This window comes from Arachis hypogaea, chromosome 18, assembly GCF_003086295.3.
Source record: "Arachis hypogaea cultivar Tifrunner chromosome 18, arahy.Tifrunner.gnm2.J5K5, whole genome shotgun sequence".
Lineage (NCBI taxonomy): Eukaryota > Viridiplantae > Streptophyta > Magnoliopsida > Fabales > Fabaceae > Arachis > Arachis hypogaea.
In genome coordinates, this window is record NC_092053.1 from 117,596,504 (window position 1) to 117,616,265 (window position 19,762).

The 19,762-nt window shown below is 35.2% G+C and overlaps 2 protein-coding genes across 2 annotated transcripts; both read left to right on the forward strand.

The window, feature by feature from the left end:
- The first annotated feature begins 10,616 nt into the window (after positions 1 to 10,616).
- On the forward strand, positions 10,617 to 14,105 carry LOC112772790 (non-specific lipid transfer protein GPI-anchored 14). Its single transcript, XM_025817790.3, has 3 exons — positions 10,617 to 11,749; positions 12,889 to 12,981; positions 13,662 to 14,105. The coding sequence occupies exons 1-3, from the start codon at positions 11,416 to 11,418 to the stop codon at positions 13,823 to 13,825; spliced, it is 591 nt and encodes a 196-aa protein (XP_025673575.1). The 5' UTR covers positions 10,617 to 11,415; the 3' UTR covers positions 13,826 to 14,105.
- A 3,137-nt stretch (positions 14,106 to 17,242) lies between these two features.
- LOC112770335 (protein FAR1-RELATED SEQUENCE 5-like) lies at positions 17,243 to 19,762 on the forward strand. Its single transcript, XM_025814707.1, has 2 exons — positions 17,243 to 19,525; positions 19,637 to 19,762. Exons 1-2 carry the CDS (start codon positions 17,243 to 17,245, stop codon positions 19,760 to 19,762), a joined length of 2,409 nt encoding a protein of 802 aa, XP_025670492.1.

Consider the following 19,762-nt stretch of genomic DNA (forward strand, 5'->3'; position numbering starts at 1 on the left):
CTTTTGGGGAAGAAAGTATTCGTACCTGTCTAGACGGTTTTAATTGTAGGTGGGTATTTTATGGCTCCCCAAGTAGTTAGATCAGGAGAGATCACATTGAAACTTGGCAAGTTCCTATCAAGTCTAAATATCTGGCCAAGCACGACAAGCTGGAAAAAGGAGACATACATATGAAAACCAAAATGACCATGTCAGCTACCAATAGTAATGGCATGCATTGCAGCAAAACATTTGTTTTCCAGGAATACAACAATAACTCACTATATTCCTCATATTTCGCTCTCTTATAGCCATTTCTCAGTAGTCCTGCAAATGTCAAGCGCTAATACCTTACATTTTTTAACATCAAGGACCATCATGTACCAGCTATGAGAAGGTTCTAACATCAGGACAAACACTTGTGTAGTATAAAGTGAAGTTACTTTACATAATCATCATAGCAGTAAAAAAATAGCCATTAACTTCTGCTTACATATCTCAAAATTATTGGTCCTTACATGCTCCAATTCATTTGTTTCTGGCATCCACCGGCCGAGATAAGTCTGAAGGATTGCCTCAACCTGCTTCAGGTGCAGGATGTGGTTCGCAAATGAGGAAGGCAAAAATCAGTCACGCACCGATTTGGTTCGATGTGCTCTGAGTGAGGCAAGCCACACAATGGTGTTCACTATCTGCTAAAACAAAAAATTAGTTACATTATGTGTGCGGAGCGTAAGGTAGTTATGACGGGACTCCGAATAAAGTGTATGATTCTTTAACATTCATGTAAACCCCGTAAAATTAGCAAATAATTAATCAATAAATTAATTTTTAATAAAAGGAATTAGAAATATAAATTTTATAGTAAAATAAGATAGAGCTAATTAAAACAAGAATTTTGACACTAATTTTAAAGAATCTAGCCCAAGATTGGACCAAACAGGCCAAACCGATCGAACTGGACCCAAAATGGGCCCAAGGGCCAACCCACTTTTCCTTAACATAATGAGCTGAAGCTCATTTCTTCCCCAAACCAAGGAAACACGTTCCTAGAGGGAGAGCAAGGGAAGAAGAGCCCTAACCCTTGGTTTTGATTCTAACTCCCATAACTTTTCACTCCGAGCTTCGATCACCGCACCGTTTGCGGCCACGCGTCCGCAGTGACGAGCTCTACAAAGCTCAGTACATTGCAAGGTGAGGAAACTGCATTCTTAGCTTCTATTTTCTCTTCTCCAATTTGAAAATTTGGTAGTTTTGGGTGTTGAGATTCTTGGTTAATTTGATGTTTTAGGATCAAATTGACTTGAGGAATTAGTGAGTTTTAGCTTAATTGAGGCACATACCAGGTAAGGATCCTCAACCCTAGTAAATTCCTTAGTTAATTGTAATTTTGGTATTAAGTGTGTATGTATGGGTGCTATGATATGATATAGGTGTGTATATATGTGAAGTGGAGCTTATTTATGGAAAGTGAAGGCTAGGATTTGGTATTGGTTGCTGAATATTAGTGTTGGAGGCTCGTGAGTTTGCTTAATTGTGTTGTCTTGGGATATACGAGGAAAAGGGCCAACGTATGGTTTAGGTTTCTCATATTTAATATATAATGTCTTGTGAAAACTTAGGTTAGATGACCATAGGATAGGTTGGAATGATTAAGTATGTTGTATGTTGAGTATTTGTGATAATGATTGATTATATGGTTTGAGCACGTGTTGGAGATCATTGTTATGGTAGAAATAGGATGCTAAATGGTGATTGGATAATAATGATTTACTAGTTGATGATATTGAATTATGCAAGTAAGATAGATTGTTGATAATCTTGTTGATTAAAATGAGAAATTTAGGTGTGAAATTGTGTAATATTGAAGTATGATTGAATGTGGTATGATGTGGAAATTTTAGTGCTGTGTTGGTATGCTATGATATGTTGCTAGGCTGAATATATGTATAAGAGGTTGGATTTGAGTTTGGGTTTTAATGAAAATTGAGGTTTGAGAATTTTGTGTAAAAATAGATTTTTGGCTGAACTTCGGCAAGCCATAACTTGACTTTCGGACTCCCAAGTTGTTTCAAACCTATTTCACATAAAAATTGGATTCGTGAAGTTTATGCCATTCGAAGAACGGATGAAAAATGTTTTAAAACGAAAAAGTTATGCACGTCGAAAGTTTGGAGGGCAAAATTGAAAATTATACAGTATTCAGCATTTTAGCTGTTCTGCATAGCTTGCGTACGCGATCACTGCACGCAACGTGTAAGAACCTGATTTTTAGTAAACATATTTTTCTAGCTATTTTAAAATTTATTTTGCAAAATTTTGAACCCCGGCCCAATAAGAAATAGTGAGGCTGGCCCAATGGTAAAAAAACGAAAATTCAAGAAAAAAAGAGAAAAGAAAGAAAAAGAAAAAAAATTAAAAATTTTAAAAAAAAGGCCATTAATATGGTCAAAATTGACTTTATGAGGGTAATTAATTCCCCTAAGTCAATTTTGACTAGTAAATAATAAATATTAGCTTACCATTGGTTTATTTTCCTCACTAGAGACTTTTTGAGCCGGAAATTCACTTTTAGTGACGGTTTTGCGTGCGCCGAAAAAACCTCTTGTAATCGAAAACTTCGAAACTAGTGGTAAAAATAATTGTGTCCCAAGATTAATATTATCCATTCATTCATGATTTATTTCTTTAAGAATAAATCTTAGCCATTAATTATTTTACCACACAGTAAAAGTTACCCGAACCGAATTTCTAACTAGTATTCTACAAACGACTCCTAGAGACCCCAAATCTTCTTACTTGGCATTTAAGTAACTTGTATCTCCTTCTCAGCCTCTGCGCCAAGACTATCTCAGCTTTTCACCCCCACTCTGCTGTGTTTTTAACCCCGAGTAACTAACTGCGGTTAACTGTGGATAAGCTCGACACGCAAGCGCTGACCAAGCTTCCTCGTTTTCACGCCCCTTATTCATTGAATTCCAGCCCTTTACCACGAAACTTTTAGCTACTTTTACCATCATAAATTCATCAAGACTTTGATTTTTTTTATTTAAGGAAGCACTGGCTACAAAATTCACAAAACACTTTACACATTTTTACACTCTTTTGACCGAATTCTTGAGAGAGAAAGAGAGAAAACTCTTGGACCTATTCTCTGCGCCCCAGCCCCTATTTCAAATCTTCTTCCATTGTTCTTCATGTGTTCTTCAAGGACTCAAACCATACAAACATAAACTCTTGCCCGTTTTCGCTAATTCTTGCATTTATACCAAAATTTAGGCTAGGTAAACCTTTGTTCTTACTCTTTTCCTTTTCTACTTTTGAAAACAGTAGCCATGATGAATTCCTACTCTCCTTTGTGTATAGATAACTCCTCTTGAAGTACCCATAGAGCACGCCTAAGGAGTTAGAGAGATTCGAGCTCAAAGTGGTTGAATTTCGACGTTTTTGCGACACTTTTGGCCAAAAACGAAGTTGCACCATGATCAGCTGTGCTTCTGCCCTTGTGTGCACGTTTTGCAGTGTGTGAAAGGTTTAATAACTGAATTCATAAGAGGTAAGGGTTAGGATTAGTTAGAATATGTTTGTGCTTGTTTTTGGTATTCATATGAGCCACTTTGTGGTGATTTTGTGCTTGATTCTTAATTCTGGAAATTTAGTGATGCTTCTCTATTTTTGGACAGTTATTTAAGTAATATATGAAGCTTATTTGCCTCTATAAATTGTATGAAATCACTGAAATTATTTGGAGCACTTGGGGTTTAAGTTTCAAGCCTTATGAGTCACTAAAAGTGGATAAAAATAAAAAACTGCATTCCTAAAAATTCAGCCACTAAATGATCATGAAAGTCATGTGTATAAGGGATAAGAAAAGGATAGAAAATTGATTTTAATCCAAGGAACAAAGGTGTAAAAGTAAGAAAGGTGTTATGGTCATTTTGGGTAAAAAAAAGGGTTAAAAATATAATTTAATAGAAATATAAGTAAAATTATGAACTTAGTGTTATCAAGGATAAATTAGTAATTATATAAATTAATTGGATTAAGATTATAATTACAATAAAGTGTTAGGTCTAAATAAAAGTTTTAGTAAAAGTTAGAAGTAAAACAGTAAAAAGGTAATAACTAGAATAAGTAAATAAATTAATAAAGGGTAAAATGATATTTTAGGTCCCTAAGGGTAGAATTGGCATTAATTAAAAATATTATAGATAATTTGGTCATAAAAAAATATTAGGATTAACCTGATAACATTTTGACGATAAATCAAGTTAAATGGTAAAACTAGAGAACTTAGGGGCATATTAGTAATTTTAGGCATAAAGTCAAATTAAAAATGATTAATTAACTCAATGAAGAAGAAAGGTCTATTAGAAAAAAAAAATTATGATGGTAAAATGGTGAATTAATAACACTAGTGGTAAAAGCGTCACTAAAAGTCTAAAGAAAACTAGGAAAAAAACGAAGTTATGTATAGAAAGGGTAAAATTGAAAAGATACAAAAATTCCATGAACAAAATGGTAAAATATGTGACAAGGGTGAGATATTTTAAGAAAGGACCGGTGCACAAATTTTATTTAAAAAGAAAGGCTGAGAAGTCCCTTAGAGATAAAGTTTATTGAGATGTGTCGCGAAAAAAGAACTGTAAACCAAAGGTGCTAGAGGTTGTTTGGAGGCAGGTATTTACCCATTGATTGCTAAAACTATGTTTCCCCTTTGTGCGTATATTATGGCATCAAACTTTGCAACGATTGCCTGTTGTCACAGACAGGTGGTATGCTTAACCACATCGACACGTATACACGGACGGACGCAATTGGGAAACCATATCTAGGACTAGTTCCTAGGTAACATCGGGTTGTGGGTAGTCAACCGACGCATAAGCTCAAGGCCAGCATAGGACCAGGCATGCATCATACTTGGTTGTTGCATTCTCTATGTTTGTGATTGCTTACTTGTACCTGTGATTGTATTTTGTCTCTGCTTCTTGTATTATGTGCTTGGTTACTATTCTGCTATATACTTGTGCTTGTACTTGTTTGTGTGATTTACCGACCTAACTGCGCGAAATTTTACACTTAGGCTGCGGAACCCTTTAGGTTTTCTTGTGTAGTACCCTGCTGGGAACCTTAGGTTCTCACCCCTTACTTCCTTATTTCGCAGATACAAACCGGCGAGATCTTCTTTGAGTTTCCAGCCTTGGGACTAATGAGCAGTAGTAGCATTACCGGAGGGTCAGAGCGACTTCTTTTACTTCCACACAGCACTTCTGTATTTCTTCAGCTACCAGGGATCGATGACCAGTAGTAGTTATAATAGTAGCAGTAGTAGTAGTAGTAGTCATCTTTGCCCTCGCTTTGTATAGACTTTTAGAGGGTTAGGTGCTTTTGCAAATATCTATAAAAAACAAGTTAGAATGGGTTCCAGATTAGAGTGATTCTTGTGAGTCGAGGTATGTTAGTATAAATATAGAGTCTGTAAATATTTTCATAAATAAGCAACGATGTAACCCGATGTGAATTATGATGTACTAAATGAGCCTTCGGGTATATATGTATGATATTGTTATATTTTATGTATTTTCTATGCTTCATATTATATTATCTATATAGCTATTATCTATTTCGTTATATCTATATATCTGACACGCAATCTCGATTAGCGCTACAGGCTCATATGTAAATTTTTAATATAAGGTCTAGAGTCTCTAAGGAAAGCCGTGAAGTAGCACCTGGCGGCTAGCATTGGTCATGACATGCTAGAAGCTGGGTCGTTACACGACGCGACCAAATTCTTCAGGTTTGGCATATTGCGTACGCAGGCAGGGTGCGTGCGTACGCGAGCAAGGTGCTTGCGTATGCGAGCATGGAAAAACGTACACCCACGTGTACGCGTGACCCCTGTTTCAACAAATCTAGATTTTGTGTTTTAAAGCTAAATTTCGAACTTCTAAACCTCTATTTTTATTCTTTTAACCCTAGATCTTAATAGCATGCCTAGTAATGAGAAGGAGCTAGGAAGAGGTGGAGCTTGGGGGTGAAGTAAGATTTGAAATGATGAATTATGTATAAAATTGCAATGATTATGAATAAATGTAAAGAGTTAATAATGACAAAATTGAGAATGATTGAACATGATGATGATATGGATGTGTTGAATGTGGGGAAGGCGGTAGGGCGCTAATCCCTCGATTCTTTTCTCCCGCATTCCTTGTGATTGTGTTTTATAGGATGTGAGGAAGGTAGTAGGGTACTAATCTCCTGACGTATTCCCTCACATTCTTTCTCTCTCTTTCTTTAAGGTGGTAGGGCACTAATCCCCCAACCGGTATGGCACGGCCTCACTAGGGGAAGGTGGTAGGACACTAATCTCCCGATTTATTTTTCCCTAGTGTATGCCTCCAGGAGAATGTGGTAGGACACTAATCCCCCAATCTTATGCCTCCTGGAGATGCGCAGTCGAGAGACAGTATCCGGGTTAGCTACCGGGTGTGTCAGATTCGGGCAGTTAACTGACACGTAAGCTCACAGCCAGTGGGAAAGGCACACATCATATGCGTTTGTATGATTTTGTTTGATTATGCATTAATTGAGATTTCCTATGTGAATATAATATGCTAATTGTTATACTTGCTATTTGTATTACTTGTATTCTACTTGTGTTTGTCATGGTTTGCTTGTCTGTTTGTGCAATTTTATCGGAGTTGGAGGAACGGAGGAAAGGCGGAGAGATTGAGGGTTCTAGTTCGATTTTGATTAAGTTAGAACCTTAGAAACCCACCCGATTAGGGTTTCTGTTTTTGTACTTTAAGTTTTATAATCTAAGTATCGGCATTCTAGGATTGCCTTTGTCATTCCCAGGACCTTATATCTTATGTATGTGACACCTTTACCATGCTGAGAACTCCCGGTTCTCATTCTATATGGATATTTGTGGTTTTCAGATGCAGGTCAGGCGGTACCTCACTGAGGCATGCTGGAAGCTTCTCATAGCGGAGATCCTTGTCTTTGGGCCTTATTTTGGATATATGTATATATGTAGATACTTTTATCTCCACTACTTATGTATTTGATGTATTATCTTCCTCTTAGAGGCTATTTTGGAGAAATAGGTTATGTAACTCTGTATTATATATATATATATATATATATATATATATATATATATATATATATATATATATATATATATATATATATATATACATACTTATGTGCTTAGGCCGGTTTATCTTCGCAAGCCAAGTCTTGAGCTTTGATATTTGTACCTTGGAACTCTCTTTCGTTTATATCTATGTTAGCTTCTCTTATCTTTTTCGTTTATCGTTTATGTGTCGTAAGTGTTGCGCTTTTTGTTTTACCATTTTCGATTTTAAACTTTTCTTCAAAACCTCCTAGAATAATTCTTTTTTAACTATATATATATATATATATATATATATATATATAAGTTTTTATTTTTTTAGAAGTCGTAGTGCCTCACCACTTCTGTTTTACATGCTAGGTGTAAAGCTCTGTGTGGTAGGGTGTTACAACTCACATCTGTGTGAGGAATGTATCTAGGGCATAGAGACAAGAACATCCCTCGAGGCATCTATAATTCAAGGCACTTGTATAACATCTCTCTGACCAGTTAAGTACCAAACTTAACAACCGATGGAACACCCATTTTGTAACAAAGCATTGTCCATTTACAAAGTAACCAAAACTTACTCATAATCTTCTTTGGACTTGGGCTTTTTGAATCTATAGGCTGCCATGACAGTCTTGTCGTATGAGAGTGACATGCTGATCCTCGGCCGAAACTCCATCTCGTAGCCCTGCACATGAAGTTGGCATCATTACCCTCTAGTTAGATTTTAACATCATATATGAAACTGCATAAGTTGTTATATTTAGAAAATTAACTTGCCAGTGGAATTAGCATTGTTGGGGACTCTATGTTTCTTGTCAGTGCATTCTGCGCCCACAACCTGGGTATAGGCTTAAAAGCCCCAACTCCAAAAGTTGCATTTGCTATAGGGGATATCTGTGGTATATTGCACATCGCCGGCGATGGGATCCTGCATGCAATTTCACCTGCCCCCATCTTTGGGACCTTTGACGGCCTTGCCAAATAAGGTCCAAGCTGAATGGTTGCAAACTTGACTTGTGGTGTCCAAGTGGGAGAGAGTTGGAAGTTGTGTCATGACCTGTTATTACAAAGACACTTCAGCATGCAATTTGTAAATCATTCTCTGCATACCATTGCAATAACTTGGACAAAGGCACAACTACCATGTTCCCTTCTATGAGGGCAACAGCTGTTATGGTTGGGGCCTAGCTGACTCCCATTTTAGACATGCCAATGGACCAATAAAGAAGCCCTCCACTTGACAAAGATACAGTGGTGCTTTGGGTACGTGGCCAAGGAGTTAAAAGATACAGTGGTGCTTTGGGTACGTGGCCAAGGAGTTAAGAGAGATTCGTCGATGGTGACATCATCATCATGCCCAGGAGAATTCGGGATTATTACATCCATAGTGGTAAGAACCGGACCGGACCGGCCGGTTCGATTTTAGCTTTAGACCGAAGAAAGAAGCAAACCGCTTAAACCCGGGCGGTTCGTCACAAACTGGATGAAATCGATCAAAACTGACTAGTTCGATGCAATCCGTGAACCGGCCAGTTCTATGGTGCTCAAATATTCAAAAATGCATGCAATGGGTTTCGAACTTGCGTCTCCTTGCTAGGCAAGGATAAGGAATGCCACTAAGCTAATGTGTTCATTTGGAAGTTTATGTGCTAATTATTCTATATATTATATACATACACAACTAAATTATTTTTTATTTATTTAATTTAATTTTTGTTTTAAACTCATTTTTTTTAATTCTTTAGAATTTATAGAATTATTAAAATAAGTATCAAATATTTTAATATTTACATTTACATATTAAAATGTTAGTAAAGATATTTATTTTAAATTTTTTAGAGTATTGAGTTAGTAGGTCTTCGAAGATTTCGACTTAAGACTAATTAGTAGGGACATCTAAGCATCACCACTAAATTTCACATGAAAAATTAATGGAGGGACGTAATGTGTTCATCGTTTACTATCTTAAAGGACTAAATTGATATTTTATTTTTTTTTCAAGGGCTAATTAATTTGAAGTAAAAAATTTTAAGGATAGACCTAATTGTCACTTTATTCAATTTTTTTCTATTTTATATTTTTTATTTACGTACGATCGGTTTTATCGGTTCAACCAGTGACCTACCGATTGAACCAATAACCCACCAGTAACCTAACCGATTCGATCACCGGTTCGATTCTGACAACTATGATTACATCTAACAACCCACACACTTTGGAATCAAGCTGAACCTTACCCTTTTCGATTTCGCTAATCAGGTGGGTATAACATCCACGTTCGCCCCTGTGTCTGTTTTGGGAGGTGCATAGCCCGGTTGTGCTGCAAGCCTAAGCGATTCAGCTAGACCCACGTCCATGTTAGTCACATTGGTATTCCCGGCCGTAGTAGGAGACACGGTTGGCGTCCGCACCCCACTGTTGCATCCTTCCTTGGCGGTGAGCATTTGCTTCAGATCTCCAATGCTAACTAACTATGCTCCACCCGCTTAGCAATGTCAATTAACCTCCTATCACCTTCGAACATCTTGACTTCCACTCTCTGCAATTACTCACAATATAACAAGAACACACTCATTATGACATAAAAAAATTATTTTTCCATTAAATGCTGCAACAGCGCAAACATTTTTCATTGTGACTAGTGTTAGGTTTGTTCTTTCCAACGAGTCATTCGCCGACCACCGTCGTTACTTAGCCTTCAGAATTCCGCGATCATCTCCACCTACCGCTATCCGCCTTTACCTTTCTCATTCCATTGTTAACACCCCTTCCATCTCTGCAATTTCTTCTCAGCCTTAACCCTAGTGCTTTTTTCTCCGTCAATTCCAAGTCCCCATTTCAAAAGGTAATTTTTTCTTGCTGTGGTCTTCTATCGAGGACACTTTTTTTCTGGTATAGTAGTCTCAAAAAATAAATTGAGTCCATAAGAGGAAGGCTCTTCTTCGATGACTTCATCATGCATATAGCCCAAATAAAATGAAGCAAGTCCTCCGAAGAAACAGCCCATCATATACTATTCTAAACATTTTCAGTTGTGTTATACTTGCATATGGGTTGCATTGCATCGTACTGTGAAAGCCGCTAGTCCGCTACTGCTATTGGGTTTTTCCGATTTTTCTCTAACGAATTTGAGGTTCCTTTAGACATTTACATTTACACTACAAGACAAAAATCACACTTGCAACTTAAAGATACATGGCATAACATCGACCCCCAAAAAAAAAAATACATGGCATAACAAAGTGATAGTTAAAAATTAGCAACGTCCTTTGGCATAAGATTTGTGATGATGTCATGGAAAGCTAAATATGAAATCATCGCTATTCATTCCCACTTGTCATAAATCGGTTCCTAGCTACATGCATCCACTTGTCGCTATGCATGAAGGAGTGGCTTTGGCATGCTATTTTAAGCTTAGTGGGTTGTTGAAGTGAGGCCACTCACTCTTTTCAGTTTTGCGTGTTCACACTAATTAACCAGTCTACTCCCCGCAGAAGAAAATATAATTTTCAAGAAAACAATAATTTAGAGTGTGTTCGAGTAGCACTTTCAACAAATGTTATCCCACATCACCAAGAAAAAAAAAAAAGAACTGGATTACAAAGCAGAACCATAATTGTAATGATTATCTATTGCTTAGCTTGTCTCAACATCAACCACAGCGGCATATTTAATTGAATAATTGTAATGTGTTCTCATTATTCATTAGAAAGTATACAAAAACCCCATTAAATTAAGGGTTTAAAGAAGAACTCTCGCAACAAAAAATATTTTTAAATTTTATTTTACGTTATTCAAAAAAATTTTATTTGTATCAAATATATTTTTAATAATTATATTTTTTAAAATTTTAAGATTAATTTAATAATAATATATAATAATTATGAATAATTTATTTATAAAAAATATTATTTTTATAAAATTATTACTGAATTAATTTTAAATTTTTTAAAAAATTAGTGGACAGACATATATTTGATGAAATTAAACATTTTTAAAATAAAATAAAATTTAATAATATTTTTTTAAAATATCCGAAACTCAAACCTTAAAAAACTTATTCAATCTACTGTATTATTGTGTTGGTTAAAATTGGTTGATATAGTGTTGATCTCTAACATTATTCTAAAATAAATTATTATAAGCTTCACAGAAAGCTAAGCATTGTTCACCAACACCATACTGCTTTGTAATATATAAGTACCTTCGGTTTATCTCATACTTGCTTCAGTCACTTCCCGTCTATCTTTCCAAAAAAGTGAAAAAAAAAAGAAAGAAAAAGTTAGTTGTTGTAGCACAGCATGAATCCCCAGGCATACATATTGCTGTTAGCATTTGTGATAGTAGGAAGGGCAACGGTAAATTCAACCAATGACAAGGACAAAGAGGAATGCACGCAACAATTAGGAGGGTTAGCAACATGTCTGCCTTATGTCGGCGGCGGTGGAGCAAAGGCTCCGACACCGGATTGTTGTAACGGTCTGAAGCAAGTGCTGAAGAACAGCAAGAAGTGCTTGTGTTTTATTATCAAAGATCGTAATGATCCAGACCTTGGGGGAATACAGATTAATTTGACCTTAGCTTTGGGCCTGCCAACAGCTTGCAATGCCCCTGCCAATATCTCCAAGTGCCCAGGTATATTTTGGTCCTAATTATCGTAATATTTTAAATATATATTTTATTTTTTTAATTAATAGTTAGAGAAATAATCTATGAAGCACGGACACTTCATTAAGTTGTCGTGTTCATGTGTCAGACACATTTTAGACACGACACTCACCGACACTCGTTCGACATGTGTGTCTGCTGTGTTCAACCGTGTCTTAATAAAAGATAAAAATTCTTCTCTGTACACATTTGGATACACCTAAATACTATTAGGTGTCAAGTCACCAAAAAAAAAAATACTATTAGGTGTCAGCATGTTTAGTCTTATTCTTAACATATATTCTTGAAATAAATTTAGATATAGTATATATTATTATTATTTTTTAAACAAAAAGATATTTTAAATATTTGATATAATTAAAATAAGACATTAAAAATAATTAAAAAATTAATTTATATTTTAATATCAATAAAATATCAAACTATTATTACAATTTATCTAAAAAATATTTTATATTTTATATGTATGTGTGTTCACGTGTCTTATAAGATTTTAAAATTTGTGTATCGGCGTGTCCCGTATCTCGTGTCGTGTCGTGTCCCGTATCTATGCATCATAGTAAATAATTAAGTAAATGAATTTGGACCGTCAATTATTTTTTAAAATATTTTGATAAAGATTGTAAAAGAATTTTATTCAATTCAAATTTCTATGCAAAATACTCCTCAATTTTGCTTACAAAAAGAAAATATTCCAATTAATATGAAAACATAAAATCATAGAGTTAATCCTATAACATATATATAAAGTTAACTACTTATTCGATTAATAAGTATTGAGATATTTTTCTATAAATAATATATAAAAGATGCTAACTTCTATATAAATGGGTAGAGAATATCAAATTTATGTAGAACAATTGTTAGGAGTTTTAAATCATTTTAATTTTAATTATTTTTTAATAATTTTTAAATTAAAAAAAATTAAAACTACCTTGTTCATCCACCTAATCATTGATTTTTTTTCCATCTTCTCTATCTATGTTTTAAGAAATAAAACATATATTTAATTTTTTATTCATGTAAAAATTATCCGGGCATTAAGACTTCTAATATATATTATATATAATAATTATTTATTTATTTATTACTTTCAATGGTAACAGAGTTGTTGCACATGGATCCCAAATCACCAGAGGCTCAAGTATTTTATCAGTCTGAGAAAAATGGAACAAGTCCTGTCGCACCCGCTCCTTTTGGTAACTAAAAGTGACATTGATATGAAATTTTGTTTAATTTTGTTTAGTATATAAATTTACGGTGATTTATTCTGATCCAATCTCACACACCCACAATTTAAACTTCTCTACTATTTAATTATGGATTTGAATATTTTAAATTTTAAATTTTACTTTAGAAGATAAAGTATGATTTTTTATTATTTATTTCATAAGTAAAATTAATAAAAAATATAAAAAAATTTATTTAAAGATTAAAAATAATATTTTATCTTTTAAAATAAAAATTTTAAATTTTAAAAATTTAAATAATAATAAAAAAATAAAGATTATCATTAAATGTGTATTGAACATTTTTTTTCAATATAAAAAAAGATAATCTTCGTTCTCCATTTAAAATTGTTCTACATTATATAGCATGAAATATATATATATATATGAGAATTTTAATATGTTTATACTACTGTCTAGTTATACAAAATGTTGTTAAAAGTAAAATTATATTTTTTATATTCTAATAATATATTTCTTATAACAATACTTTTTTAAAAAAATATTATTTAATAATAAAAATATTATTTTAATTTTAATAATACTTCTAAAAATATTATAATCATTATAGTCACTACTCTATCATTAGCAGTCATTATTCATGTGCATAGAGTAAGCATTATTCATGTGTATTTATAATGCGGTGGTAGATGGAGTAAGTCCAGTAAGCGGAAAAGGACAGAGTAAAGGGAAAAGTAGTCAGGAAACCAGCTCTGCTCAGAAGAACGAGGCACTATGGAAGGACAAAAAGCTGTTCGGTTTAGCAATTTTGGGTTTTGGTCTTCAAATTGTTGGGCTCTTTTTTCGGCTTTGAAACTTCAAAAATTATCTTCTTTCATAGGGAGAGAACTTCTTTCTTTGGGGGCATAAATGATTTTGTGCCATTTGCGTCATTGTATCAATGCCATCTACGAAATGGTATAGAGAAAAGTTGGGTGTAAAAAATAAAAATATTGTAAAAGAAGGGAGTAAAGGGAGGGACAATATTTCGGTACGATTATTGCTGTGGGTCCCAAGTTTACTTTGAAATTGATTTTGTACTTTGTTATTACGGATACTTTGCTCGTGTCTGTATGTCGGACACATTTCAAACACGACACTCACCAATATGCATGTCTGTTATGTCTAACCGTGTTTTAATAATAAATAAAAAAAATTTTCGGATACGTTTGGACACACTTAAATACTATCATTTGTCTAATCTTATTTTTAACATATATTTTTAAAAAAAATTTAAATATAATATGTATTATTATTTATTAAAACAAAAAAAAATATTTTAAACACTTAATATAATTAAAATAAGATATTAAAAATAATTAAAAAATTAATTTATATTTTAATATCAATAAATATCAAAATATAATTACGATTTATCTAAAAAATAATTTATATTTTATATATATGCGTATTTCCGTGTCTGATAAAATTTTAAAATTCGCGTGTCAGCGTGTCTTATTATATCGTATCCGTGTCAATGTCGTACATTATAGGTTATTACTTATTAGTGGATACTATTCTAACCATACTATTGGTCTCACACAATAATTATCTAAAAGTTAAATGAAGACTCATTTATGAGTTTAATTAATAAAAAGAATGTTTTAACATTCTATTTACATAGCCAGTCGATAAAATTAGGGATAAGTATTGTTTTGGTCCCTCACGTTGAGGGTCGGAATCGAACCCATCCCTGATGTATATTTTGATTTAAAATCATCCTTAAAGTCGTATTTAAATTTAAAATCGTCCTTTCTAATAAAATTTTTTTATTTATTCCTAAACTACCCCTATAATAGAAAAAATTATAAAATTTAAAAAAAATAAAAGAAAACACGGTGAGGGGGGAAGAGAAAAGGGTATTCGAAGGGAGGGGGGAGGGAAAGGGGGAAGGGGGAAGGAGAAGGGGGAAGGGTAAGGGGGGAAGGGTGGGCATCACTGCCACCGTCGCCGCCGCTGTGCCGTTAGGAGGGAGATCCGAGGGAGAGAGAGAGAGAGCGTGGCGTTGAGGGAGCAGAGAAGCGCGCCGCCACCTCGAGACGCCCTTGCCGCCGCCGAGGAGAAGGAGAGGAAGAGGAAGGGATGCTGTCCGCGCCCTGCCACCGCGTCAGTTCCCCGCCACCGTGCTGCTTCGCCGTCTATGGGGAGTCGCTGCCGATCCGCCACGAGCCGCCATCGCAAGTCAACAACGAAGAGAGAGAGAGCCGCGAGGAGGAGGATCGCGCCACCCAGTCGTCGTCGTCCTCGCTGCGCCGCCGTCGAGCCCACTGAGCAGAAGCTCATCACCGCCGTTCGCGCCTCTATCGCCGTCCGAGAAGCTTCCATGGCCGTTGCCGTCGAGCCCATTGAGCAGAAGCCCATCACCGCCGTTCTGCTTTCTTGCTTTCTGTTTTTTTTTTTTTTTGCTTTCTGTTTTTCATGTTCTTGGTGGTGGTGTTGTTGTTGGTGTTGGTGTTGGTGGTGGTCTTGCTTTCTGTTTCTATTTCTGCTTTTTGTTTGGTGTGGTTTGGTGTTGTTTGGTGTTGTTGTTGTTGTTTGGTGTTCTTGGTGGTGGTGGTGGTGGTGGTGGTTGTGGTGGTGCTGGCTGTGGTGCTGGTTGTGGTGGTGGTGTTGGTGTTGGTGGTGGTGGGGTGGTGGTGGTGGTGCTGGCTGTGGTGCTGGTTGTGGTGTTGGTGTTGGTGTTGGTGTTGGTATTGGTGTTGGTGTTGGTGTTGGAGGTAATTGTGCTGGTAGTGGTGAGGGTATATTTGTCCAAAAAAAATTAAAAGGACGATTTTAATACGAAAAAAAACGTTAAGTATGATTTTAAATCAAAATATACATCGAGGACGGGTTCGATTCCAACCCTCAACGTGAGGGACCAAAACAATACTTATCCCATAAATTTATATATAGGAAAATTTTATCTTACCTTTAGATAAGTATTATATATAATTATATATCAGGCTAATATATTGCATATTTTATATAATTGAATATTTTATATAATTGAATAGTTTTAAATGCTGCAATTAAGATTTTGGATGATATAATCGTTGAATATTGGGTATTTTGCTATGTTGTGTGTATCATTTTTATGTGTTATTGGAAAAATATTGCAGCATTTTTGTTGCTTTTAAAAGAATGAGATTATTTAGATATAAAATGTGACATAGATGTTATTATTGTCGATTTTTTAAATGTCTAAGTCAAGAAATTTTAGATGTTATTAAATATTTTAAAAATAATATTTTTTAGATTATTCAACTAAAAGAAGAGAGAGGAGAGCGATAAATTTTTCAACCCATAATTATTAGAATCGGATTCAACTTGACCAAAAAATTGAAAAAATAAAAGTTTAGCCGATTCGGTTTGCCCATTAAACTATAGGTACGTTCTTTGGTGTCTAAATATTTTTGTCGAAATATTGCCGAAAAGATGTGGTAAATTGTAATATTGACAAGTGGATATGAAACTGTCAAGGATAATAGTAAGTTTTGCAGAATTAACAAACGATATTAACTTGATTTTTTCATTCTCTCTAACTTAGTCACTGTTTACCCAAAACTTTTATTTGCTCCTCCTTCCTTTGTTTGCTAACAATATTTTAATATGTGTTACTGTATTTCTTCCATTCATGAGTCATTACCCTTTCTCCATTGAAAGTAAATCGAAGACCCACAAACCGAGGTGTGGCATCTTCTTCTATCACTGTTGGTGTTACAATTGCCCTCACTATGCCTCCATTGCTGTTGTGGACAGTGACATTGTGGCCCTCCTCTCACATTTCTTCCATACGCCTCTTTACATTTATTTCTGAGGTAAGATTTGGGATTTTTTTTATTTTCTTTTGTATTTTTTACTTTTTTTAGTTCATGGTGTTTTTTTTTATTGAGTTTTGTTATTGTTATATTTAATATTATTTCTTCGAAATTTTGAGGGTTTTTTCTCCGATCTTTTTTTTCTCAAGAATTTTTTTCTTGCTCTGCTGTTTGTACGTTTTCAATCATGAACAACCCAAAAGCTTTATTAAAAAAATAATGAATAAGAACCCTATCACCAAATTTATTCCATGCATGTATTGAGAGAGGAAAATGTTTCCTTGTTCTTATTTTTAATAGCATAAAAATTTTAGTTTGATGTGTTTCTATATATGAAGACAGAATCCTAATTGTGCTTCTGGGTGATTTGTAAAATTTTTTTGGGTGTCCTTTCTTTCTTAGGTGCTGCCTTTTAAGTTGGAGGCTTGAAAATGGATGAATTTAGCAGTGGTGATCAAGCTCCTGAGTGGACCAGTAGCAGCAGTGACGATAGCTTTTCCTATGAGGATGAAGATTCTCATCAAGATGTTGAGAACATTGATAATGTTGAATCTAGCATAGAGAAAGATGATGACAAGGTTACTGCAACTATGCTATGGAGTTCTGAGTTTGACAAGGAGGTTCATGCCTATAAAGCTTATGTAAAGTATGCGAGAGATATGGGTTTTGCTGTCCGTAAAAGAGACTTGTCAAGAGATAAGGATGGGAATTTGAATAGAAAGTACTATGTTTGCAATCGCCAAGGGACAAGGGATCCAAAACACTATCGTCTACTTGATAGAAAGAGGAATCATAAGCCAGAGACAAGAACTGGTTGCAAGGCACGTTGTTTTATTTATTTGGATAAGTTGTCCATGAAATGGAGAGTTAAGACACTAGAAGAGGAGCACAACCATCCAATGATCCCAGAACAATTTGTTCATTTAATTTCTAACCATCGGAAGTTGACTGAGGCTGACAAAGCCCGGATTGTTTGCATGAAGGAATCTGGGTTTCAAACTTCTCAAATTGTTGGGTTTTTGGCTAAGCTTGCTAGTGGCTATAGTAACCTTAATTTCACGAAGAAGGATGTTTATAACTTTATTGATCCAGATAGGCGTGCAAAGATAGAGAACGGAGATGCTGTGGCAGCAATAAGTTATCTCCAGGGTAAGGCAGATGTGGACCCAATGTCTGTTGCTCGTTATACACTAGTCAACGGTAACAAATTGGGCAATCTTTTCTGGGCTGATGGACTTATGATCAATGACTACCAATACTTTGGAGATGTGTTAGCTTTTGACTCCACTTATAAGAAGAATAGATATAATAAACCTGTAGTGATTTTCTCTGGATCAAATAATCATCGCTTGACTTGCATATTTGGGTTTGCTGTGCTTGCCAATGAAAGTCGAGATACCTACATATGGTTGCTGAAGGAATTTTTGGATGTCATGATGAACAAGGAACCAAGTGTTGTAGTGACTGACGGCGACGATCAAATGCGACAAGCAATAAAGGAGGTCTTCCCTAGCACGACACATAGGCATTGTGCATGGCACATTGAGAAAAATGCAAATAGTCACATCAATGATCGGTCTCTTTTGGATGCTTTTAAGGTATCGATGTATGCTAATATGATGGTACCCCAATTTGAAGCTTACTGGGAAGAAATGATTCAGAAATTTGATATTGATGAGGACCACTGGCTTTTAACCAAATATGCCAATAAGGCAATGTGGGCCACTGCATACCTATGCGGAAAGTTTAGTGCAGGTGTTAGAACAACATCTCGATGTGAAGGTATAAACTCTTTCCTAAAAAGGTTTATTAAGTCACAGGAAACCTTGCTTGCGCTTGTGGAAAATCTAGAGCGCGTGGTTAAAGAGTACCGTAACAATGAACTTGTTGCTCAATTCAAGTCTATGTATAGTAAGTCAGTGCTGACTACTGGGTTGGACTCCATTAAGCAGGCTGCAGCAAGGGTTTACACTGCAGAAGTATTTCCAGAGGTGAAGGATCAACTAGCAAAAGTTGTTGCACTAAAGCATGTTGGCAAAAGTGGTATGGGCAGTAATATTGTTCATTGTGTTGCAAAATTTAGACGACTAGGTAGACTTTATCATGTTCTTCATGATGATACTTCAGAAAGGATTGAATGTGAATGTCAGCATTCACAACAAAGTGGCATACCATGCAGCCATATATTTTGTGTCATGAGACATGAGGATATTTGTGAATTGCCTGAACATTTGGTTTTAAAGAGATGGCGAAAAGAAGCAAATGCATACTTAAATGAAGAAGTTGACGATGGAAAAGACCCGAAGAGAGCGTTTGCTCTCTGGTACGGTTCCTTGTGGTCGGGGTCAATTTGGATGAACTTTCTTGTCGCAAAAACTACACCAACTTATCGCCATACAATTGGATGTGTTAATGGCATTATAAAGGATTTGGAGAAGAGGTTATGCTTGGTCGAAAACGTGAGTAGGCCAGTCAAAGATATTCAGGACCTTGAGATTGTGAAGATAAGGGGTGCGCCAAAACTCAACAAGAAATTCAAGGGATTGAAGACAAGGAACTGCTCCCGTTGTGGGCAAACTGGTCACACCCGAAGAACATGTCATAATGTAGAATCTGAAAAGCATTGTTTGACTGGAGATAATGGCTCTGAAGGCGAAGGGCATGGCAGTAGGTTTGAAACAGGACGGCATAATAGTCATGATGATGATGTCGCGGTAAGTACATGCTTTTTCATTAGATCAATTGAAGTAGATGTTGTTTCACTTATAATTTGGTTAATGTCGTTAAGTTACATAATTTTTTTTCTTTGGGTATTTTCTTTTTAGGCCAAGCAAGGATCACTTTCAAGCAAGTTTGGTTTGTATAGCGCAGGTTGTGATGAAGTTGCATCAGACTCTTTGAAGAATATCTGTAAAAATTCTATTCCAAATTATATTACTGTCCCAAAATAG